The sequence below is a fragment of the Bombus vancouverensis genome, chromosome 6 (genome assembly GCF_051014615.1).
Source record: "Bombus vancouverensis nearcticus chromosome 6, iyBomVanc1_principal, whole genome shotgun sequence".
Taxonomy (NCBI): Eukaryota; Metazoa; Arthropoda; class Insecta; order Hymenoptera; family Apidae; genus Bombus; species Bombus vancouverensis.
Window position 1 is genome coordinate 12,735,547 of NC_134916.1, and position 26,209 is coordinate 12,761,755.

A 26,209-nucleotide genomic window follows, 5' to 3' on the forward strand; every position below is an offset into this window, starting at 1 on the left:
AGATGGATCGAGGATTTTCGTGTGGGGACTTCGCCAAGAAGTTGATACGATCTTCTTCGTAGAACGATTTAAACGATCGTTCGTTTATCGTATTTTCTGAAGCAGTATATAAGAAGAAAAATATTGATCGACGGGGAAATATTCGATCGAAGCGAATCGAAGGTTGTCCAGGCAGGAACTAAATAGATTCGAGAAGACTTGGAGTGTGTAATTGAAAGTGTTTTTGCCGCGGGATGGTTCAGGTATGTAGAGATGACTTTAAGGGAGATAGACATCACAGAAGAAAGAAAAACGAACAACCGCATCTCCTCGTTAATATCCTCAAAGCGTGAAGAGAAATAAATGGCTCAAAGGCGATTCCTCCGTGGTTCGTAAATATTCTCGCGTCTCTAATATAAAGAACGCTACGTGGAAGGGAAACTGAAGATGCTTGATCCTTTCCTTCATCTTCTTTCTTTTCCTTTCTTTTCTTTTTCTTTTCGAAAACGGTAGGTCCATTCTGGTTGACTGAAATGAGATTCTCTTCTTTTTTCTACTCTTTATCAGTCACGGGTGGTAATCCTATTAGCGGACACGAAAGAGGATAGCGGATTTCCACGTAACCGAATCGACGATCCTATTTATCTGTATTTTTTAAGCCGCATAGCTGAATCTAAAAATACGAAGCACGTGGTATTTAAAAAACGAGAACCAAAAAGCGAGAGAACCTGTCCGACCAGAGCTCGCCCTCCGCGTCTTATTTCGTAGAAATCGAGAATGCTGGGGCTGCATATGCGTTGCATTATACCGACGTAGTACCGGCCGATGCGGTGACTATATCAGAAAGTAAAGAAATGGTTGCATGAATTCATGCCAAGGGGAGATCCCACTGAAAAGAAAGAGTGAAAAACCTGTCTCCGTCGTTATATCGACAGTTACCTAATAAATACAGAGAGAGGCAAGGAGGAAGAAATAGGTAAAGTATGACGCATTTGCGAGACGACTAAACACGGTAAAGGAAGAAGTGGTGGCTAATTAATCGACTTCTCGTGCAACGCGTGCATTTCCCGTAATCACGTTGTTTTCCATACAATATCCACGCATAGAAGACAATGAAAGTGGTCGTTTAGACAGATCGACGATATTACAAAACGTGCAGTAGTCGAGCGTGTTAACCGAACAAGGTAATAATTTCTTTACTTATCGATCTCCCATACCTGAATACATCGTTTCATTGCTACTGAAAATAGATTACATAATATTTTATATTTGAAAAGATTAAAATCAATCTATTTCAAATCGGTGTGTCTCCGTCAATTTTCAATACTTCATGATTATCGAAATTTTAGAAACCAACTGGAAACAATCAAATTCTCGTCGGTGGTTCTTCCAAACGAGATTGGACGATTCTTGCGAAACTTGGAACTCGTTCAGTTCGATTCCTCGAAACCACCTACCGAGTGCAATAATCTTCTAGACGAAACGTAGATTCCGATTTGCAGAGAGATCACGTTGATTCGCATCTATCTTTGGACGAAACAACGAGAAACAAAAAGTCTCGTGCGCATCCACTGTGCCATATACGAGATTGATCTTAAATCTGTGCAAATCTACAAAACGAATCAATATATAAAATCAAATAATGCTAAACAGAAAAGCTAACGATGTATGCCAAGTTACTATTATTGGTATTATTTCTTGCAATTTTCTATCAAACATATGATACACCGCGGTGTAATGATGAACTATTACAAATATAGTCGCAACCAGTTTCAATGGAGTAACAAAAAAGTAGGCAAAAAGACGTTTGTCCGTGCCATAAACAGGTTCAATGTCAGCGATTGCGTAGGTTCCATCAAACCGTTGGCAACACAGTTTTGACCTGTCACTGTAGACCATGAATTTTCTTGATTACCAATTAAACCAACCTTCCTCGTTTCTATTTCCGCATACGTCATAACGGCACACAATTTCGTGAAACTCAAAACTCCCAAGTTGATTTTTCGTCTGCCATACAAATAATTATGAAACAGATGAAAATGAAGCGTCTCGAATACTAATCGAGAAAATGGATATCAGCCACGATTTACACGGTTACGAAACGGCGTAGAGGCATAGCAAAATCTGATGAAGGCTTGCAATTTATAGATCCTCTGTGTAAACGTATCCAGAGTCCAGAGCAAACAGGACATGTCGTAATAATCATAGATACGCGGATTAAAGGACGTCAGGCCGTCGATGATATTGTCTCGGCGATGGTGGTGACGACAACGTGTAATATTTGGCTTCTGACAACACCTCTTCTTTGACCCTCAACGCCAAGTAATCGTATCTTGAGCCATACTGACTCTTTGACATGGTAAGATAGAGTTGTTTGAATCGCCTAACATCTCGAAATTCAATCTTGAACTTTTTATAATATAATTGAACTTTTCATAATATGATTAATCTAGTTGAATATTATGAGACACGACTAGTCTTTAATATAATAATGAAAGAGTGTAGGTGTAGAGAATATCGCGTGTACTTTAGATCCAGCAAGACCAAAAAATGCGGTGGAGTATAATTGTACGAATCCTCTAGCATTCTTTTGTTTATTTATCGACCTATGTCGCATTGATAACAATGGAGAAATTCTATGGCTCACAATCGTTGCTCCTTGTGTGGTCTTCACGGTCGAATGTCGATCATGTGACCATACAGATATCTTTGATAACACTAGAAATCAGAGAGAAAGATACAAAAGGAATATCGCAAAAAGACAAAAGTGAAAATACGCGAAAAAAAGACATATTAATCAGAATACGAGTTATCTACCCTTCCGGGAAACATCGTGTCCGGTGAATGATATGCACTGCATGTTGACAATAATGAAATGAGACCTTCGCTCGAGCGTTACTGCACGCCATTCGACGAATAATGCGTCGCTAATTAAACGACATTTTGTTTACGTTTTTTAAGTGAAGCTAAGAGAGAGAGAGAGAGAGAGAGAGAGTTTAAAGTGAATCTGATATAAGTATATATGTATTTTTATTAGTATTTGTCATACAACTGTGTATAGAACAAATTATAGCAAAATTACAAATTTAAAAAATGATATATAAGAAATAAGAAAAAATTGTTAGAACTTCACACATATTATCAGAGCAATCACCTCACTCTTCCACTCTGATTATAGATATATTTATTATATCTATATATCTATATATGTATATATGATGCTTATTTATCTATAGATATAGATATATATATATATACATATATAGGTATATTTTATATATTTAGGATTTGGGGAGTGCGGAAGTAAGAAGTGGATGTAATTTTTTAAGCCCTGGTACATTCCATTCTTTGTAGCTTAATATTTCTTCCTCGCAGCTTTTTAGCCAAGCCTTTACATTCGGATATTGATCCATATCCACCAGAATCTAGAGAAAACATTCGGAAAGATGTCATCTGATTCTCGAAACGTTGTGATATTCGTTTTAATAAAAATTAAACAACTTACAGAGATACTGCTGGCCAGAGTTACGCAACTAATATCCGCGACAGTGTAAGATTTGCCGACCAACCACTTCTTCTTGCCTTCCAGAACCTTATCCAAGTACAAGAACGCTTCTTTACATCCGTTCAACTTTTCTTCAGTGATAGTAGACTCTTGTCCCAATATTATCGGTAGCTATGACAGTGAAAAATTATAAATAACATAAAAAGGAAAAATACATAAAGTGTAGAAAATGTAAATTTAAATGAACGAGGATATAATAGAATTGTAAATATTCCGAATTAATGATGTGGATATCATCAGCCTATGAAATTATCTGTCACTGCAGAAGGTTTGCGTCATGAGCAACTGCGTTATAGTCTGCACAAAACCAAACTTCCGGACGCACATTTATTTCCAAGGGTCGAAGTTAATTCGTATAACTTCTAAGTCTATGTACAACGTACATGTTCTACTATAATCAACCGTATCGTATGCTTACAACATCAACGCTATGGGTTAGATTTAGGTTTTTAGTGTGGATTCTCAATTTCTAGAAAGAATCTGTATATTTTCTCAAATTTATTCTCATATGTTGCTTTCACGTTAGCTTATTAATCACCTGGATTCCTAACTAGAAACGTCATATAGTGATCGTTCGAAAATTTGCTTGAATTCGAGAAAAACATAAAAAAAATCATTATTGATATACACGACTCTCGTTTCTCTCTCGTGATTCTTTCAAATATATATCAATGATTCTCTTAAAACATTAAAAGTCTTTTTTACTTGCTCGAAACCGAAGCAAGATAGAGTCGTAAAAAAATTCGAAGGCCATAGCAGAATTAATATAACCCTCTTTTTTCAATTTCTTGCCGAACAAAATCTTTCATCTTTTTCTCCAATTCGCATAAACTTAACCAAAAACGCGCTTCTTTCTCCTGTTCGGAAAGCTTAAAACTTGCTTAATTACATTAATTACACATTACAACATTAGTAACATTAATTTGGCCTTGCTACTAGTTAAAAGTGTATATGTATAGAAGTACACGTCTGGAAACGAGTCGCTCGTAGTTGGCCCATCACGGACAAAAATGTACAGTTAGCTGACTTTATTAGGCGCCGTAAAAGGTACATAGGATGCTCAAGAACTTCCTGCCGGTATCACATAATGCTCCTGCGTGTACATACGCGCGGAAAAGCGAATCGCATTAACCTCCTTTCGCGCGACTTAATCGGCCTCCCCGATGACCGCCTTTGTCTAGTACAGCATCATCGATAGGAGTGCACGAACTAACCTATGTAAATGCGCAACACAAACGTTTCCTTCCTGTTTGTTTGAAAATCTGTAGCGCGATGAAATTCTTTTATCTTACTATACGAGTCGTGGTGAAAGTGAATTTGGAAAACTGGCCTTTGGATGCTTGACTATACAAGTATTAGCAATCACCATTGTTTTATACGTGCAACGGATTTCCCAACGATGGGAAAAACGTAAGCCGATGACACAAATGGATAAGATGACAATAAGATGTGAAAAATCTGACATACACCAAATAAACTTCACCACTCACTCGAACAATGAATTACTCACCAAAGTGTGTTTCACAAGAGGGAACATTGTCGCCGCTTCGAATACGAGATACTGTTGAATCTGAGCTCGCATCTGCAGATCTTTCGGGTATAGAGAATAATCATAATTTGACAAATCATCAATCACATAACAAACGATAGCGTGACTGAAAAGAAATCGATGTTAATTATTAAATAAATACATCAAGAATTCAAAGTAGAAGATATAAAAATGTTTTACCTATCCATAAGAACAAAGTCGTGCTCTTTTAACACCGGAATCGTGTGCAAAGGATTTATCTAGTAAAAAAGTTAGAAACAAGTAAAAATTTTAATTCCATTTTAACGCGTTTCGTTTACTGGTAAGCATTGAATTTTTTACTTTTAAAAATGACTCTGATAGATGTTCCTTCTTCTCCAGGCTAATCTGACGAATATCGAACTTCAGCTTAAGTTCACTAATCACCATTAGAACGGTACGACACTGTGGAGTAATGTCATTTACGTATATGGAAATATCCATCCACTCCTGTAAAAATAATTCATCTTTTACACATCCTGATACATCAGTATACTTTCAAGAGAAAATAATATCTTTACATCGATTTTACATAAAGTAATGATCGTGTAACGTAATGTAATTTTAAATACGTACAAGGAGAGGGCTAAATTGTTATTTTAAAGAATGACTTACATCACACATTTTCTTAAATGTCTGATGTACACCTGATGTACTACCAGAAGATGTAGACCTCTTGATGTTTTTTCAGCGACTGGCTAAAACAGATAATCGATGATTCGATATTGGTTAATATTTTGATCAACGGCGCTCGGTTCGCCGCGACACCGATACCTGACACGAGTTCTCGAGACAGGTTTCCGTGTCTTATCGCCCATATACGATATATGTAAATAACGGGAACCAGGTATCTGTGTGTAATCCATTAGTGTTGGTCCGATTTCTGTAACGTAACGTAATACGTACGTATCTGGTATATATGTACCTCTTTCCTCACCTCCTGCTATCCTTTTTCACGTATTGTTACACATACACTATAGAATAAAAATCACCTAACCACAGCAATAATAATCACGATTCTATTCGTTTCATCGATTTCTACACTATACAAGTATACGTTAACAGCCTTCACTGCGGTTCCGATTTTTACCTCCTACGTTGCTATGTGCTAACAAATTACTTTTTCTAATTTTTCTAAATCTTTTTATAATTTCAAATTTCCTTTAATATTATATCTTTGTCCTTCTGCATTACAGTCGCGCAAGATGTTATTCAAATAATCATCTTTGCCCATTCAAAACCATGGCAAGGAAATAAATAGGTGAAAGTCACTGCCGCGAACGAGCATTAATTCTCGAGAGATTGATAATTCCATCCGTTAATTAGACTGCGAATTTCTATATAATTTCATATCTCTACGCAGGAAACTAAAGAAATGGTACATACGTATTAATTTATCTATATAGTACAGAATAGAATCTACGTACTAAGAATTATGACGAATACTCCACTGTGTCTGTAAATTGATCGTAAATGCATATATGGCGTTGTATGGATGTATGCTGCGATTCATAAAACAAGAAACATTATCTATTCTGTTCTAATTAGAAAAATATACACGTATTCAAGTTTGATGTTCTCTTTATCCGTAACTAATAAATTAGATACTAATTGTCAACGAAAGTTGAGTTATATTATTTCCATATTAAGTCATATGATATACAGTTAAAATTAACCGAGTACCAAAATGAATTTGGAAAGTTTCTTTATTTTCTTTCCTGTCTTTTCACTTTTATTCGACGAGAGTTCCATGTTTCACACGAAAGTTTTAGAAAATTGAGTTAGGAAATTTGACGAAATAAAATAAAAGCACGTATGTATGTGTTATTTGCCGGATCAGACCTCTACCCTTTGCAGTCTCCATGGCAAAACAAAAATAACGCAAATGACTTATTCTTCTTGAAATTAAATAAAATCTTCGTTTGAATTACACGTGTCGTTATGCAATAGAGAAGACATTGACTAGTGCAAATACGATTATCATAGAACTGGACAAGTAACCGTGGTAATTAGATACTCGAGAAACTAATGACAATGATCTTGGGTTCAATAACGAATCCGCGGTCGACGGGATGATAAGATGAACGTGCTCACAAAATCTAAGTCGGACGCGTAATATTCACGGGTCGTAAGGTGTTACTCTTTTCGTCGATGAGATCGCAAGAAGGAATGAATTTCCGTCCCGATGATGCCACAGAAGAAAACTATAATGGGGTGTGTCTAAGGACACGAGATCATCAGATTCGTTGAGGATAGCCTTCGTTCAGAAAGTAAGGGAAATTGGCGTTGCCGCTAATTGGTCAATCTCCACATCGGTGGTTAGAAAAAGATGCTAGCCGCCCTCGAGGGAAAGTTGCTAGTGGGAGACGTCGTTCGTTGAAAAATAGGTCTCCTCTATCTTCTCGTAGTTGGGTCAAAGACTGTTTGTTTGAAGGACTTTAGTTAGCTAAATCTTAAGATTTATAACGGGCCCTCAGGCTAGCTGAACATGTACTGTGGAGACGCGTCGGCATCTGATAACCATCATACTCGAAGAATAGGATCTGCGTGTGGCGAGCCACGGGACAGAAACCGTTGGAATGTATACCGACAGTAAACACAAAAACCCGGTGTTTACTGTCGCGTGCCGCTACAAATATTTCTTTTAAGGAGAGCTATAGAATTACTCCGTACCTTTGTTAGACAAAGCGTTCATCCCGTGACCGCGGCCACGTTCGGCGACTGGCTGTCGCCTCGAGCCCAAGCTCATTATCACAAATTTCGAACAAATACAATCGGATCGAAAGACGACAATTGTTTAATTACGCCTATGATAGAATCTAGATTACGGTGTTATGGGATTATCCCGAAGTTCCAAAAGGGAGGCTTCGATGTCCTTTCATCTCCGACATATAAATATAAATAAATATGTATATATCATACATGAATATTAAATATATATATATATATATATATATATATATATATATATATATTGTTGTCTTTTCTATATTCAGAGGCAGGATCACAATAGCTATTATTTTATTCCTTGGATAAATCTATCACACCGTTCTGAGCCAAAAAAATCTTTTTTGCACATTCTTACATGGACTAGGGATAAAAAAAACAAAAGAACATCTTAAACTTATCGATTAAATCTATCGATTGTAACTAGAACTATCTTCTAGTTACTATTTCTTGTAACTAACGCATCTGCATATGGATGCAAATTCCAATGATTCCCTTTTGGAAAATCTCACGAATATAATGATGGCGGATATCTATATGTTTCGTGCGACTGTGGAACACTGAATTTTGAACAAACTTAGCTGCACTCTGGTTGTCACAATATATTTCGATTGCTCTTTCTTCAACCAATATATCAAACTTGCTTAGAAATCGTCGCAAGTATACGGCTTCTCTAGTGGCTTCTGTTAGCGCCATGTATGTAGCGGCCTCGGTGCTGGAAATTGCCACACTTTTTTGCTTTCTAGATTTCCATGATATAGCACCGTTCGATAGTTTGAATATGAAGCCAGTTCTAGATTTTATATCATCAATATCACCTCCCCAGTCGGAGTCGACATATCCTGTTAGATCATCACCAATATCCTTCTTTGGTCTCCTCATTTTGATAAAATTGCAGGTCTAAACAAAAATTTAATTTTCCAAGATCCCTTATTTCGAACTTTTTCATTAAGTTCTCTTTAAAGTAAGTAAACAATTTATGGTCGTTAGTGGGTATTATTAGATCATCCACATAAACTGCCAGTATGAGGATTTTATCTCTATCAGTTATTGAATAAACACAAGGATCTTCTTCAATTTGTTTAAGGTTAAGTTCTTTCAAGTAACCATTTAATTTATCAAACCATTGTTTATCGAAGTGCTTCAATCATATAAAGATTTCTTTAAATAGTATACATAATCTTCCTTGCCCGGTACTTCAAAATATTTGACTTGATGCATGTAAATATCTTCATTCAAATCACCATAAGCATATGCCATGGTTATATCCAATTGACATAAATCCAATTTTAATTTAGCAGCTAAGGCCATTATAACTCTAATGGAAGTTAATCGTGCCACGGGAGCGAAGGTTTCATTGTATTCAATACCTGGTTTTTGAGCAAAACCTCTTGCTACTAATCTAGCTTTTCTGCGTTTAACTTTTCCATTTTCTTTATATTTGGTCATTAAAACCCATTTTGATTCAATTGGAGATCTATTCACTGGACATTTTACTAATTCCCAAACGTTATTTTTGATCAAGCAGTCATATTCCTTTTTCATAGCTTCTTTCCATTTTTCTGCATGAGGTCCAGATAATAATTCATCTATTGACTCAGTCAAATTATCATTGACTAATTGTACAGTTCCTTGATTTTATAGTTTTATAGGGACAGTTTTATGAATTTTCCTTGGTCTACCAACATTTCCTGTTCGCATTGTTTAGCCTTTCTTGCCCCCTCGTGACCACAAATCTATCTTGAACACAATTTTCATTTTGATTCATGTCTTCACCATCATCATGTTCTTCTTCATGAATCTCTTCTGAGATGTCTTCGTCAAATTCTTGATTTATCAGTTCATATTTAAATTATTCAAGTTCATTTTCAGTTTCATCATTGTGGTACTCAATATTTCTTAAGAAAGAAACATCTCTACTTATTATGACTTTTCTTTTACTTGGATCCCATAATCGAAACGCTTTTGATTCATCGGAATATCCAATAAAAATACACTTCGTTGATCTTGCTTCAAATTTACTTTTATCGGGCCGCTTAGTTAATACATAAGCTTCGGTACCAAAAATTTTAAGATGATTCACATTTGGTTTCCTTTTGTGCCAAATTTCATATAGTGTTTTACCATGAACTGTTGGGCACCTATTCCTAATATATGACACTGTATTAACAGCTTTCACCCAAAATTGGATAGGTAACTTTGACTGGATCAACATACATAATGCCATCTCCATGAGTGTTCTATTCATTCGCTCAGCTACTCCATTTTTCTGAGGTGTATGGGAAGTTGTAAATTCCTTGCAAATACCACAATTTTCCAATTCATTTGTGAAATCCTTTCCTAAATATTCCAAACCATTATCAGTTCTGAGGGTTTTTATCTTTTTACCCGTTTGTCTTTCAACTAAAGCTTTAAATTTCCAAAATGCCTTTTTAACCTCATCTTTTGTCTTAAGGATATACACATATACAAACCTTAATGTGTCATCAATAAAGGTGGCAAAATACTTTGCTCCATCCAAAGATGTTTGTCTTATAGGGCCACATACATCAAAATGTATCAGTTCTAATATTTCCAACATTTTTAATGTTGTTTGCCTTTCAAACATATTTCGCGAGTATTCATTTTACTCAATCTTACGTTAGGTAGGCCATTTACCATATTTTTATTTATTAATCTCCGAAGATCAGATTCATTTAAGTGTCCATATTGATAGTGCCAATCCATAAGTATATTTCTGTTTTCATATACCATACCAATATATTCAGATTTTGTATCTACAATATATAAATCCCTTCTACAAATAGCAGTAATAACGATTTCATCCTTCTTTCCAAATATTGTAGCCATTTTATTTGTAAATATAATCCTTTTTCCATTTGCTGTAACTTTTGATACTGAGATCAAATTTGCTTTTAATTCTAGTACGTATAATGCGTTTTCCAATCGAAATTTCTCAAGTTTGTTTTTTATATAACTAAATAATATTGCAGTACCTTTACTTTTGATTTCAGCTAATTTGTCATTCGCTAATTTTACTTTTTGATTTCTGATTGGCTCTATGGATTCAAAAAGTCATTGGAATAAGACCTGATTTCTCGTTTTATAAAACAATATTTTACAAGTCTTGAAAATATAAACAATTGGAAGCATTCGAATTGTTGCAAAAACTGAAAAGGATACCAATGGAATGCTCTGATATCGAGGATAATGAATTCTCTGAGTGTGAAGGAAGTGAACCAGGGGAAAAAGAAATTGAAATTTGTAGTGATAACAGTAATAGTGACATTAGTGACAAAGAAAATGAGTCCTCAGAAAATGAGTAAGAGAACATTTTGAATTTACGCAAAAGATGTGCTCGGATGCTTTCAAGTTCTGAAAGTGAAACTGAAAGTATACAAGCTAGTCCAAATGAAATTGCCATAAACGGAACTAAGTGGGAAAGAATTCAAGAAGGGTCAGCTTCTGGGAGATTACTCTTGCACAATATATTCAAAGACAAATGGCAAAAAAATATAGCGTGAAATCGGGATCAAGAAGATAGCCACTTCAAGTATTTTTTAATATTTTAGATTTAGCTGGCATAATTTCCTGGATTTTATATAAGAAAACGACAGGTGAGTAGATATCCAGAAAAGATTTTATGTTTCGATTAGTAGATGAACTTGCCGCTGACAATGAAAAATCACGGATAGAACATAGCGCATCTGAGATCCGAAGTACGTCAAAGAACTCACCTTTTATTCTCGCAAATGGTGTCAGACACGGTACTGTAATAATAATAAGACCACCACCATTTACAATCTTTGTAAAAAATATGTAAAAAAATGCACGCAGAAGAAAGCTTATGTTTGTAAGAAACGTGATGAATGATAAATTTTGTACCTAATAATTTAAATTATATTTGTATTTTATTTATTCTATTACGCTTATTATTATATTCTTATATTATACTTCTTATATTTACCAATGGAAATTTATTTTAACATTCTTATTACCAAAGGTTTTAGTACTGAATATTCTTCATACTTATTGCACTTATTGTTATTATTAAAGTTGTTATTATATAGTTTTTATGATCTCAGAATATGGAGTTTCTTTTGTAAGATAATAATAGATCAATAAATATAAAAATATTCTACTATTACGTATTTTTTAAAGAGCGGCCATTTCGACCGACTTTGGTAGAGGTAGCTACGTCTCAAATGCCGGTAGGCCTAGCGTTGCCTCCATTTGCAATTTCCACGTGTCGTAATTTTCTTTGTTCAGTTTTTCAATACTTAAACTCGCCCCGCTCGACTTTTTTTATATTCTTTTGATAACTATTATCACGTAAGCAATTATTATATATTCGATAAAGCGCCCTTATGATGTTCAACACTGAATCATCGATCATGCTTTTTTTTTCCTTTTTTTTTTTTTTAGGTTATCTTCTGCACTCCTCAATATTATTACTATTAATAATATTTTCAATAAAAATAATAATTAATTATTGAACCTGGGTCTATAACTTGTTCTTTTCTATATTCAGAGGTAGGATCACAATAGCTTTTATTTTATACCTTGGATAAATCTATCACACCGTTCTGAGCCAAAAAAAAACCTTTTTCGCGCATTCTTACATGGATTAGGGATAAAAAAACAAAAAAACATCTTAACTGTAACTAGAACTATCTTATAATTACTATTTCTTATAACTAACGCATCTGCGTATGAACGGCGAGCACGAACTCACGTTATCATTTTCAACATATATTTAATTATCATATTTAAGAAAACGTATTTCTAATAAGCGAACCTATCAACTTACCAGCGTTATATAGTCGTTATAATAGATAATTCGATATTACCACGTGATGACTTAGTAATAATACTTACTTAAGAAATATATGAACAGCGTCGTCGAGAGCTGCAGACTGTCTATAATAAATAATTGTACTACGTGTATATATGAGTAACATAGTAACGTTCAACACTTCAAGTTACCTATCCTGTTTATCGGATTGTACTCCTCTCAGAAGTAAACTACCAACTATAAATGTTAAAGAACGAGTTATTTATTTATCTTTGTACTCTTTTCAGAAGTAAACTACCAACTGTAAATATTCAAGAACAAGTTATTTATTTGCTTCTATTATAATTGTACTACATGTATATATGAGTAACATAGTAACGTTCAACACTTCAAGTTACCTATCCTGTTTATCGGATTGTACTCCTTTCAGAAGTAAATTACCAGCTGTAAATATTAAAGGACGAGTTATTTATTTATCTTTGTACTCCTTTCAGAAGTAAATTACCAACTATAAATATTCAAGGACGAGTTATTTATTTATTCTCTATTATAATTTAATTTGATCATCTTCGACGCACTTACATTATTTCGTTGATGACAATTTTTTGCATATTAAACATTTCTTTCTTTTTTCTTAATTTTAATACAAGTATAAAAATTTGACGTTTAATATGTAAATCTCGTAATACAAAGATCTCCTACCTTTCTAAACAAATGTAACGATTGATGCGCTTGCGTTTATGGCCGACAATGTACATTACGCACACAGACCAAATTCATCGTGTCAATGGAAATCAAATGTATGTAATCGTTACACGCGATAGAGATTATTTCAATAACGTTTTACCAACTATGGTAAAAACTTTACATTAACTTTCTCACGAGATACACGCTCGTAAATAGTTACTATAACTGATCGTTCTCGGTCTATTAATAGAAAAGAATATTCGGTACGAAGGGGCAAATATGGTGATAGTCAAAAATATTTTCTCGGGGCCACTTTTTTTCGAGATTTCAAATCTCGAAAATGATACTACATATTTGCATTACAACAGTCTTGTAACTGATAAGAAAACAAATTCAACGATACATTATTCTTGGTATTGCACTGGATTACATATCGACAACGAATATAACCGAGCATAATTTCAAAAGCGTCACGGATTCGTAGCACAAAATAATCTGATAAATGAGGACAGGGTCAATGTTACGCAATGTTACGCAATACGAAAACAATCGATGTTCTAACCGTTTATGATAACGCGTTGATAAATAGCGAAAGAAAAAGCAATTAATATATTACGAAAGATTAACGATCCCATGAATTAAGAATATTTCAATACTCTGTAGAAATATATGTAGAAATATCTACTCGGAAAAATATCTTCGATTCCTATAATTTGCTAAACTCGTTAACAATAAAGAAATGTGAAAAAATTAATTTTATAAATTTGCCACTCAATTACACAATTTGCGAGATCGATCGTCTAGATCATGCAACTATGCTGATTTAAAAAGTTCATTCTCGCGACACCTAGCATTCACATGTCTATTTATGACTATTAATTTCGGAGCAGGTAAACGAATACCATTTTTGTTTCTAACAGTCGTACAGGTAGATTTTGCATTATCGATCAAGATATATATAAGCATATCGTAGGATAACTTAAGATGAATTTCACAATTTATGAAATCGTTTATAATTCTGAATCATTTTAGTTATTATGCCATCTTTAATATGATTAGAGACCACTTATCAATGATGAAACTTCTAATTTTTATATATTTGATATTTCGATGATCGATATTCTGTAATCGCGGAAATAAAAACACGTGTAATAGAAGGATCGACTTATCGATTAAAAGACTCTATTCCTTCTATTCATATATACATATATGATAACCCGTAGAAAATAAAATTCTTTTGTCAATAATCAAACGAAGTAATGTAATAACATTCTTCGCAGATACTAGAATGTTTATAGATAGATTTCTAATATAGAAAGACAAGCAAAGAAGCTTAATCAACAATCGTTCATTCACGTGCCGTCCAACTTGCAAATATAAGAGGGATAGTTTCGCGAGTCGGTGGTCATTCAGTTTGTTCAGTTGTGGCTCAACCACCTAGCTGACAACATGTATTCCTTTATGTTATTTGCAACTGAGTGGTACTCGTTGAAACTTGACAAAATGTCATCCTGAACTGAGAGCTTGCCTAAAGTGAATTGTTAGCATTGCAATTTATCGTGACATTTATTTATTGTTCAACTTTTAATTGTTGTTTCAAAGTGACACATTATCTCCATATATAACTATAGTATAATTCGACAAACAGAATTTGAAGCGCGCGTGATACTTTCGGTAGAATAAAAGATGGCGTGTCCCTTATCAGGTGGTATTGCGTAAGTAATCTTTTAAAAATATTTTCTTGTTATATCGAAATCTATGTAATGCTTGCTAATTCTTGATTTAAATGATGAAATTGTACATTCCTCCGACAATAATCATTTTTTCGATTTAAAAATAAATAATCATCAAAATTAATCGTTATACGAAATGATATCTGTCATTTTGAATCAAATAATTTGCTTTACATTTTGAATTGAATATGCAGTGCTTTAAATAACGTATAAATTAATGAATTTAAATTTAACGATAAAATTGAATTATTTGTTTTTAGAGAAGATCATGAGACTGATCATCAAGAGACTGATCAGTTGGCCGAAGGTTCGGGTATGCTTTACGGTGAATACCTTCGATTGGATAAAATCTTAACCGCACAAAGGTTACTGAGCGTCGAATATAACAAGGAAGTGCATGATGAACATCTTTTTATCATCACTCATCAGGGTAATAATTTTTATCGTTGCAACATTCGTAACAAATTATGGACTATATTATGCAACAGAGGTTTGACTTTATCCATTTGAATCAAAAATCAATTTCCTGTTCCTCTATAGTAATATATGTAGCATGAATATATTACTTATGCCATTAAAAATTATTTCAGGTACTATACTGTCATTCTTAGTTAAAATATCTTATCTAGCTTCTTTATCGTTTTTCAATATATGTTCCAATATTTCATGATATTCGTCTTTTTTTAATAACTTTATAGATAATAGAAATTAGATACTTGCAATTGAATGAAAAAGGATAAAGATAGCACAAGAAAAATGATGAAAGATCAGTTTTCTTCAATTTCGAAATAGTGTTTCAAATAATAATAATTGGTATATTCTTTTTAAGTAAAAAGGGCAATACACGAAATTTAATTTGATAAAAAGAATGATTACCAAAGGAATTATATTTTTCTACTTTTAATCCATAGCGTATGAACTCTGGTTCAAACAAATTATCTACGAATTGGACTCGGTCAGAGTACTTTTCAACTCCGAACCAAGCAGCTATGATTTCAATGGTACCTCTAACAATCTCACTGCTCTCCAGAAGACTCGAATTTCCCAAGTTCTGAACGAATCAAGAACGCTGGAAATCTTGAAGAGATTAAACCGCATCGTTCTCATATTAAAAGTAAGCAAAGTCGGAAGTCCTTGAGATAATCCTATCTCATGGATGTTACGATGAAAACGGTTGAACGATAAAAGATTGTTTAAATAAAGAGGAAAATAACGGTAAATAGGTTTCCCGCGCAACGCGCACATCGTCGAGTAATCCTATACTCTAGGAAAAGAAGGCCAGTGGCCATATGTTGACAATGACAGTGATGGAAGGAATGTGAACGACCCTTAATCGGAAGCCAATTAGAGCATTGATACTTATGACAAAGGGTGCTTCAACGTTACATCTAATCACATTTCAAACGTTACCTTTCAAAATTGGCATACGTGCTACTTTACAAATCGCAAGTAGAAAATACTACAAAAAATATTTGAAACTTTCAAGACACGATAATACGCAGATGGCAACACGCATTTGCAGAAACAGACATATCGTTCCATTCTCACGCGACATTTGCATTTTCAATTAATTAAATAACGAAAACTTTTATATTTATCAAATAAATTCAAATAATCAAGGAAAAAATGAAAAATCAAGTTCGACTTGCGCTAATAGGATTTGTTCTCTGTAAACTCATATTTCTTTCCTTTTTATAAGTCACACAAGCTCGTCTGTTTTAAAAACAATGTTCTTTAAAATATTGTACGCTTTTTACGATTGTCGTATAATCAAAATCATATGGAAGTTTGCTAAGCGGATCAAGGTTCTTAGCAATGCGACACTTTTTCATTACTATCACTTTTCTCCTCCTCTTTCATGCCGGAATAAGAAAGACTGTGGGAACTGTAGAAATAACAGTGGGATCTAAGTAAGTTAATACCGCTGGACGATATGCGACACCCCGCACTGACACGCATAGATCAGTTAGGTAACAAGCGCATTGGCGCTCTTTCCATACCACAGAATACAGGTGTGGTTACCACGTTTTTTTCTCGTTCTATTGAAAAATTATGTAGCAGGGTTAAGTAAGTGGGATTTAATACGGGATACAATCGTGTCCTTTCAAAGCTGCTATTCAAAATAATGTTTCCACCAGAAACCATAACAAGACTAGTATTTGGGTTACGACCATATTCAATGTTATTGATTTTTTATTTCTCTTTCATGTCTCTGTTTTTAAATTTGATTATTAGAATAACTGTAAAAAAGTTATCACTACCCATCTTAATGATTACTTCTTCCTCGTACGATAGGAGCGTAAACGCGGAAACCATATAAATGCAAGTACGGTTGCTTAGACGTAGACTCGGTAAGATCGATTGAACGTCTGTATACAAAGACAATAAATAGACCTTAAAGGTGTACATATTTTCGATATTGAAAATGTCTAATATTCAAAAGATGACATTCTTCGATATTCATACGAACATGTATCTTCCAGTTGCTAGTGGACCAAGTAACAATTTTGGAAACCATGACGCCGCTGGATTTTATGGCATTTAGAGACTACCTATGCCCAGCTTCGGGTTTTCAATCGCTACAGTTTCGTTTATTGGAGAATAAGTTGGGTGTGAAACAGGAGCACAGAGTCAAGTATAATCAAAGTTACGCCAGAGCGTTCGGAAGGGATCCAAAAGCTATCGAAGCGATTAAACGTTCGGAAGATGAACCTAGTCTCAGTTGCCTTGTTCAGAAATGGTTAGCAAGGACACCGGGTCTAGAACCTCATGACTTTGATTTCTGGGGAAAATACAAAAAATCTGTCGAGGAACTCCTCGTCGAGCAGGAGCAACTTGCTCAAGTAATCATTTGCTTTACGTGTGGTATGCAAATAACTTTATTTTGGAGAAGCGCTAATACTCCTCATTGTTTTCATAGAAACATACAAAGGAACAAGTCAGAAATTATCATTTGGCAAATGTACGTTCTCGGAAAGCAGTATTCGAGACGATCTTCAACGAATCTCTTCATAATGCGCTCGTATCTCGAGGAGAGAGAAAATTCGTGTTCGGCGCTCTTCAAGGTGCGGTGATGATTACGTTATACCGCGACGAACCAAGGTTTAGTCAACCTCATCAAATTTTGACCGCATTAATGGATATCGATTCTCTAATTACCAAATGGAGGTGTAAGAAAAAGTATTTACTTGATCTAAGCCTTTTATAAGTGGGTAAAATACTTGAATTTCTTTTTTGTCCGCCAGATAATCACGTTCTGATGGTTCAAAGAATGATTGGTTCCCAACAACTTGGAACCGGAGGATCTTCGGGATATCAATACTTAAAATCTACTCTAAGGTTGGTATATTTATTTATATGTTTTTATGAAAAATATTCTAAATGGCGTGTTTCATTAATAACTTATATTTTTCGTTGATAGTGACCGGTACAAAGTATTTTTAGACTTATTTAATTTGTCCACATTTTTGATCCCTCGCCATATGATTCCGCCGTTAACGAAACAAATGAAGACAAAATTATCCATTGACTGTAACGGATGGAATCCTGATGATAATCAAAACTCTGGATGTACAGTGGATGATACATAGAAAAATAAGACTCGATACCATGAATGTTAAGATACGTAAGTAGGATGGGTAATGAAGTATCAAACGCATAAATATAGAAACGACGACATAAATCTATTTTATTTTATTTTACTTTAACATATATATTAGAATATTTGTAAAAAATATACAAATGGCCGCAATTGTATAACAAATATTGGAAATACAATCTTACGAATGTTATTGTTATTAATATTATAGTCACTTTCTAACACATTTATACATCTTAGGATCGATATATAAAATACTTTTTTCAAACATCTCCATTTATATCGATCACCTTAAAGAATATCTAATGACGAAACTTGATTCGCTATGCCTGTTAACAAAAAAAAAATTCGATATAAAATTAATAAGTTTCCATTATGTGTAAATACAAGATAAAAAGCCCATACCGCATAAATTATTGCCTATTCCTATGTACATATAACCTTTATCGCCGAAGTTTGTTCCCCATGAATTTTTTATAATATAATGTGGTATGGCAGCTGATTTGTCGTATCCTACTATCTGCACAGCGTGATTCAGATTATCAAAGGAACTATCACAGTGATATTGTATTACACCGCCTAAATAATTTTGCCAAGATAAAGCGTTTACTGCTGCCGCCACTGGTCCATGAGTGGCCACTGTTATCAACAGCTCATCTTCTGCATCTACGAAACTAAAATCCGTTAAACCTTTAATCTTCTTAACGACAAACGCTTCAGGCGAATATTATTCGTTATAGATTCTAGATAACAGCTATTTAGTTAACAAATAAATGAAAACTTTTTTTTTTTAATTTAGCAAAATTTGATTAACTTTTCAAATAACTTTTCATTCAATTAGATTCGTAAGAAGAAATGATTCTTTCTTAATAGTATCATCGCATACATGTCATACAAATAACACTAACCGGTTAGCTTATGTAAGAAAGACATTTATAGCTAATTATACATGTACAAAACAACACACATTTATGCCATAATACGTTACGTCTCATTTTTTTATCGATTGAGAATGTCTAATACTTAAATATAATCTTTCATTTGAAATTGTTAATGTCATGCAGTATATAATGCAATTTTCTTACTTATCACAATTAAAATCCCGTATTTTTACACCGGATGCCTTGTCTATCATTCTGCAACAACAGTATCTTAAAATTAATTGTTGTCCGTGTTCCATATCCTTTAAATATATTTTTATTTATTTCAATATACTTACTTCCCGAGTTTACACATACCCGTCTTTCCTACAAGCGGATAAGTTGATTCTTGAAATATTTGAACTTTAGACGCTAACAACCACGAGAGCAAGCTACATATGTCCCCACCCTCGCATCCAAAATTACTGTTTTTCGCACAGTCAATCATCTATCAAAGAAATCAGAAAAAAGATTTTTACCTTCATTTTTTACCTCAATTAAGAACATATATTAAATATCCTACTTCTTGTATGCTCAGCATATGCAAAGTTCCATTTTTGATTGCATACATCGATTCAACCACTTCAACGGTACTGAAAGCCCAACAAGCACCACAAGATCCTTGATTTCGTACTGGCGTAATTACTCCTTTATCTCTCCAATCGAATCTCAAAGGTATACTAACCGATTTTTTCACCCGGTTAGTAGATTGTAACAAATGATGTCGGCGATAATAAGATTCATTCACGTGCTTCTCTCCTAATGAATTATTTATTTATTCACATTAAATATCTATGCCGTATCATGACTTGTTTGTTTATATCAATGTAATGAAATCAATATCACAAAATTTTTAGTATGAGCTTGTTTTAATTTGAATTTCGTGTTTCAAGATTGCTTTTAAAAAATCGCGTTACTTTCAAAAGATTTTATTGCTCACCCCGTGCTGGTAAGTCAGGTAAGAGAGTTAGCGACAGAAATTCATCTTCTGACATATCAGAAAATTCAGTAAGTCCATAATAAGCGCTTTCTTGTGATGGTCGAAGACCATTCATCTTTTCTATATGCCGCAACGACTTCTGTAATAGAAACATAATTAACTTAATGTGCTTTTTTCAGTTTCAGTTTAGTTTGAAAAGATAATTTATTATTTCCTTTATTTTGTCATACACGTGAGTTCTATTATGAGCACTGGGTAACTTTTAGTTTTATCAAACATGATGTTGCTTGATAATAACTTTTGAATTTTATAATTGATTCTCAATTCTGTAAACATACTTAATATTACGTTATCAAACTGGTCCATTTTTTATCTAAATGAATATCATCATTTCGAAAATTTATAGACAAAAAAAATAGATAAAAAATAGATAAAAATAAAACAGGAATGATCCGTAAGGACGCGGGAAATTTTCAAAACCTACACCCAGTAACGAATGTGACATAGCCCATACTTACAATCATGCGAATTATTTTACCGATTATATAGTAGCTTCACAAACAGTAATCTCTAGTAGCTTACCAGAAATCGCTTAAACCGTTCTTCGTATTCCGTTGGATCGTTTCTATAAGATTTATTATAGCGCATGACATAATTTTGAAAAAGCTTAAGATCTCCGTTGCTAGTATCAGGGCTCACCCTAATGGGTATCGCCAAAAAGCATAAACTCACTACCAACACTATAACTGCCACTGTCCTCCACTCCATATCGAGGGTACAAGATAATTACGAAGCAAGGTACTTCACGACAAAGCAACAAAACCTATACACATGTATATCTTTATTGCATCACTCAATATAATGTACGTATATAACGTTCATATAAAGGTGTATCACAATATGTATGAGTATGTCGATAACACCAGGACCGTAAGAAATAAATTTAATTAGTATCATAATGGTGGTCAATATCTTCATAATTTCCGAATAAAGAAGAGTAACTGACAAATACAATATTTATACATTTGCAATAGTTATTTATATATCATGTTATTCCAAAGTGTTCTTTCATTACATTTATGCTGTTACATTACTGTTTTACGTAAAATTGTGCTCAACAATATGTTTGTCCCTTTTTTACATACAAACAAGTAACACGTTAGGGGTAAGCGTTATCCAGTGAACTTATCGTTTAACGACATGCATATTTCTTATAAGATAATTATTCCAAAGAATGCGTTTAGATATTTCGCTGTATATTGTATACAAAAAGTACGTTTGAAAAATCTAGTGTTTTTCTTAACTTCCTTCTATTCTCATGAATTCTTCTCATGAATCTCATGAATGATTCTCATGAATCTACTAATAATATTAAACTATTCCGATTTTAATTTTCTTATATTGTAAAAAAATGTTAACATTTTTTTGTGAAAAAGGGACACCTGTTGTAAATATTTATAACCAATGTCTTTTTACCAGGAACATTAATTTAAAGCTCGCATGATATCATGTACAACGTGCTAAAGTATTATTTCCGCTTCCAGTTGTGCCTTTTCCGTCTTCGACTCCTATCGTGTTCTCAGTGTCAAACATGGACGGCCGTTCTATCTCGAAAAAAAGAAAGGTTTGCTATATTTTCATAATTTATGTTTAATGATTTGTGAAGATATGATGTCCGTTATGATAATTAAAATTATATAAGGAATATTTTGTCCAAAAACAAACATAAATGACGTATGAAATGAATACATTCGTGGTGTTTTCGTTTGATACACGTAACCTACACCATGTGTCTCAAACATTTTTAATATTCCTTGGACATTGAAATAATTTATGTGCATTATCATATTAAACGAAATATGTTAGCCAATGTTCTACTTTACATTCGGTTAAATTACGTTTATATTAATAGACGCGTACTTACTTGTTAATTTACAACCTTTTATAATCGTGTATATTAAATGTAATTACCTCTGTTTCTTAGTTTGTCGGAGACGGTGTCTTCAAAGCAGAATTAAACGAGTTTTTAACTCGTGAACTTTCGGAGGATGGCTACTCAGGGGTAGAGGTACGTGTTACTCCCCATCGAACAGAGATAATATTGCTGGCAACGCATACGCAGAGCGTTCTCGGGGAAAAGGGTCGGAGAATAAGAGAATTAACTTCTGTGGTTCAGAAGCGATTTAACTTTAAAGAAGCACAGAATATCGAGTTGTATGCGGAGAAAGTTGCGACTCGAGGTCTTTGCGCTATCGCGCAAGCTGAGTCTCTGCGTTTCAAGTTAATTGGAGGTTTAGCTGTACGAAGGTTAGTTTAAACATTTATATAATTTATGTAAACTTCTCGTACATAAATTGTACTATTTCTATGCAATTACAGAGCCTGCTATGGAGTTCTCCGCTTCATTATGGAATCAGGAGCAAAGGGTTGCGAAGTGGTTGTTAGTGGCAAATTGCGTGGACAGAGAGCAAAGTCCATGAAATTTGTTGATGGTTTGATGATTCATTCTGGAGAACCAACCAACGAATATGTAAATACAGCAACCCGTCATGTCCTGCTTCGACAAGGTATGTTTGGCAAAAAATTAATGATAAAAACAGGTTCTAACTTAATTTGTTATTTCTTGTTAGGTGTACTTGGTATCAAAGTGAAGATTATGCTGCCTTATGATCCTCATGGCAAGACAGGCCCTAAAAAACCTCTCCCAGATTCTGTGTCGATTGTTGAACCAAAAGATGAGGTGTTTCCTTCACAACCAACATCTGAAGTGAAAGCATCGAAGGATTTGCCACAACCAATACCACTTGCGGTGTAATTTATATACAAATGTTAAATAAACTTTATTCTAAATAGCTTTTGAGGATAATTTTTAAATGACATTCATTTGTAATAAAATTATTTTAAACTATCTTTGAAGAATAACTATGACTGAGACAACTATCCACTGCTACATATCGCTTTACCAGGAAATCCATGGAATGACCCATATTTGTGTGAAATAATGAAAACATTATTTAGTTAATATGTTTTTGATACTAATTGATTCCTTCCCGAATAAAGTGGAGGGGGTCAGTGTAAACGATCAAAGACGCTTTAAAAAATATGAAGATATATCTGGTGATACAAAATATTATGTATTATGTTATAACATATAAAGTGTCCCCTGTTTTTAATTCAAAGAGTTTTAAAGTAAATACATTTATACACGTAAAAATTAAAATATATAAAATGATCTGTCTTCTATTGTAACTCACATAAAAAAAATATTTATTCTTTTACAATAGTTCTTTATATATCATGTTATTCCAAAGTGTTCTTTTATTACATTTATGCTGTTACATTACTGTTTTACGTAAAATTGTGCTCAACAATATGTTTGTCCCTTTTTTACATACAAACAAGTAGCACGTTAGGGGTAAGCGTTATCCAGTGAACTTATCGTTTAACGACATGCATATTTCTTATAGGATAATAATTCCAAAGAATGCGTTTAGATATTTCGCCGTATATTGTATACAAAAAGTACGTTTGAAAAATCTAGTGTTTTTCTTAACTTCCTTCTGTTCTCATGAATCTGCTAATAATATTAAACTACTTCGATTTTAATTTTCTTATATTGAAAAAAAAGTGTTAACATTTTTTTGTGAAAAAGGGACACCTGTTGTAGATATTTATAACCAATGTCTTTTTACCAGGAACATTAATTTAAAGCTCGCATGATATCATGTACAACGTGCTAAAGTATTATTTCCGCTTCCAGTTGTGCCTTTTCCGTCTTCGACTCCTATCGTGTTCTCAGCGTCAAACATGGACGGCCGTTCTATTTCGAAAAAAAGAAAGGTTTATTATATTTTCATAATTTATGTTTAATGATTTGTGAAGATATGATGTCCGTTATGATAATTAAAATTATATAAGGAATATTTTGTCCAAAAACAAACATAAATGACGTATGAAATGAATACATTCGTGGTGTTTTCGTTTGATACACGTAACCTACACCATATGTCTCAAACATTTTTAATATTCCTTGGACATTGAAATAATTTATGTGCATTATCATATTAAACGAAATATGTTAGCCAATGTTCTACTTTACATTCGGTTAAATTACGTTTATATTAATAGACGCGTACTTACTTGTTAATTTACAACCTTTTATAATCGTGTATATTAAATGTAATTACCTCTGTTTCTTAGTTTGTCGGAGACGGTGTCTTCAAAGCAGAATTAAACGAGTTTTTAACTCGTGAACTTTCGGAGGATGGCTACTCAGGGGTAGAGGTACGTGTTACTCCCCATCGAACGGAGATAATATTGCTGGCAACGCATACGCAGAGCGTTCTCGGGGAAAAGGGTCGGAGAATAAGAGAATTAACTTCTGTGGTTCAGAAGCGATTTAACTTTAAGGAAGCACAGAACATTGAGTTGTATGCGGAGAAAGTTGCGACTCGAGGTCTTTGCGCTATCGCGCAAGCTGAGTCTCTGCGTTTCAAGTTAATTGGAGGTTTAGCTGTACGAAGGTTAGTTTAAACATTTATATAATTTATGTAAACTTCTCGTACATAAATTGTACTATTTCTATGCAATTACAGAGCCTGCTATGGAGTTCTCCGCTTTATTATGGAATCAGGAGCAAAGGGTTGCGAAGTGGTTGTTAGTGGCAAATTGCGTGGACAGAGAGCAAAGTCCATGAAATTTGTTGATGGTTTGATGATTCATTCTGGAGAACCAACCAATGAATATGTAAATACAGCAACCCGTCATGTCCTGCTTCGACAAGGTATGTTTGGCAAAAAATTAATGATAAAAACAGGTTCTAACTTAATTTGTTATTTCTTGTTAGGTGTACTTGGTATCAAAGTGAAGATTATGCTGCCTTATGATCCTCATGGCAAGACAGGCCCTAAAAAACCTCTCCCAGATTCTGTGTCGATTGTTGAACCAAAAGATGAGGTGTTTCCTTCACAACCAACATCTGAAGTGAAAGCATCGAAGGATTTGCCACAACCAATACCACTTGCGGTGTAATTTATATACAAATGTTAAATAAACTTTATTCTAAATAGCTTTTGAGGATAATTTTTAAATGACATTCATTTGTAATAAAATTATTTTAAATTATCTTTGAAGAATAACTATGACTGAGACAACTATCCACTGCTACATATCGCTTTACCAGGAAATCCATGGAATGACCCATATTTGTGTGAAATAATGAAAACATTATTTAGTTAATATGTTTTTGATACTAATTGATTCCTTCCCGAATAAAGTGGAGGGGGTCAGTGTAAACGATCAAAGACGCTTTAAAAAGATGCGAAAATATATCTAGTAGTATGAAATATTACATATTGTGTTATAACATATAAGGTGTCTATTTTTAATCCACTGAGTTTTAAAGTAGATGCATTTATACACGTAAAAATGAAAATGTTATATGAAATAAGTTACAAAGATAAGAATAACTGTTAGAAAGAAAGATTTAAAAAATTGAAACCACGAAATTTAACATTTTATATGTTACAACTTAATACACGTTAATGAATATTGCCATAGTTCTCTCCATATATTATAATGCAAATTTAATTATTGTTTAATAACTAAGTAACAATATTGGAATTATAAGAACTGAAAAATACAATACATTAGATTAAATTTTATATATATTCATTGTATGGAACACATTGTACTATGC

The 26,209-nt window shown here is 33.6% G+C and overlaps 5 protein-coding genes and 1 long non-coding RNA gene across 10 annotated transcripts; 4 read left to right on the forward strand and 2 right to left on the reverse strand.

The window, feature by feature from the left end:
* The first annotated feature begins 475 nt into the window (after window positions 1–475).
* On the forward strand, window positions 476–12,405 carry LOC117155662 (uncharacterized). The gene is made up of 3 exons (XR_004463966.2): window positions 476–1,163; window positions 1,329–2,338; window positions 10,853–12,405. It is a non-coding gene; the product is annotated as an uncharacterized LOC117155662 (long non-coding RNA).
* LOC117155661 (glutathione S-transferase 1-like) lies at window positions 2,993–12,847 on the reverse strand. 4 transcript variants are annotated; one of them, XM_076619674.1, is made up of 7 exons: window positions 12,717–12,847; window positions 5,727–5,809; window positions 5,415–5,561; window positions 5,274–5,332; window positions 5,055–5,199; window positions 3,485–3,655; window positions 2,993–3,404 (listed from the first exon to the last, which is right to left on the reverse strand). In XM_076619674.1, exons 2-7 carry the CDS (start codon window positions 5,733–5,735, stop codon window positions 3,261–3,263), a joined length of 675 nt encoding a protein of 224 aa, XP_076475789.1. In that variant the 5' UTR covers window positions 5,736–5,809; window positions 12,717–12,847; the 3' UTR covers window positions 2,993–3,260. The 4 variants fall into 4 exon arrangements, with proteins under 4 accessions (XP_076475789.1, XP_033187768.1, XP_076475790.1 ...); XM_033331877.2 differs by lacking the exon at window positions 12,717–12,847 and adding an exon at window positions 12,649–12,667; XM_076619675.1 differs by lacking the exon at window positions 12,717–12,847 and adding an exon at window positions 11,576–11,594.
* Window positions 12,848–14,715: 1,868 nt separating this feature from the next.
* vermilion (Tryptophan 2,3-dioxygenase vermilion) lies at window positions 14,716–18,854 on the forward strand. The gene is made up of 7 exons (XM_033331875.2): window positions 14,716–15,035; window positions 15,314–15,483; window positions 15,965–16,167; window positions 17,537–17,896; window positions 17,974–18,223; window positions 18,299–18,392; window positions 18,475–18,854. The coding sequence occupies exons 1-7, from the start codon at window positions 15,007–15,009 to the stop codon at window positions 18,641–18,643; spliced, it is 1,275 nt and encodes a 424-aa protein (XP_033187766.1). The 5' UTR covers window positions 14,716–15,006; the 3' UTR covers window positions 18,644–18,854.
* On the reverse strand, window positions 18,844–21,361 carry LOC117155660 (cathepsin O). Of its 2 annotated transcripts, none has more exons than XM_076619041.1 (7): window positions 21,094–21,361; window positions 20,512–20,650; window positions 20,095–20,330; window positions 19,871–20,019; window positions 19,737–19,802; window positions 19,057–19,325; window positions 18,844–18,980 (listed from the first exon to the last, which is right to left on the reverse strand). In XM_076619041.1, exons 1-7 carry the CDS (start codon window positions 21,277–21,279, stop codon window positions 18,943–18,945), a joined length of 1,083 nt encoding a protein of 360 aa, XP_076475156.1. In that variant the 5' UTR covers window positions 21,280–21,361; the 3' UTR covers window positions 18,844–18,942. The 2 variants fall into 2 exon arrangements, with proteins under 2 accessions (XP_076475156.1, XP_033187767.1); XM_033331876.2 differs by having other exon boundaries at window positions 19,737–19,787; window positions 21,094–21,358.
* Window positions 21,362–22,055: 694 nt separating this feature from the next.
* RpS3 (ribosomal protein S3) lies at window positions 22,056–23,363 on the forward strand. The gene is made up of 4 exons (XM_033331873.2): window positions 22,056–22,135; window positions 22,496–22,818; window positions 22,891–23,078; window positions 23,142–23,363. The coding sequence occupies exons 1-4, from the start codon at window positions 22,103–22,105 to the stop codon at window positions 23,324–23,326; spliced, it is 729 nt and encodes a 242-aa protein (XP_033187764.1). The 5' UTR covers window positions 22,056–22,102; the 3' UTR covers window positions 23,327–23,363.
* An 833-nt stretch (window positions 23,364–24,196) lies between these two features.
* LOC117155656 (small ribosomal subunit protein uS3-like) lies at window positions 24,197–25,579 on the forward strand. Its single transcript, XM_033331871.2, has 4 exons — window positions 24,197–24,351; window positions 24,712–25,034; window positions 25,107–25,294; window positions 25,358–25,579. The coding sequence occupies exons 1-4, from the start codon at window positions 24,319–24,321 to the stop codon at window positions 25,540–25,542; spliced, it is 729 nt and encodes a 242-aa protein (XP_033187762.1). The 5' UTR covers window positions 24,197–24,318; the 3' UTR covers window positions 25,543–25,579.
* Window positions 25,580–26,209: the final 630 nt, after the last annotated feature.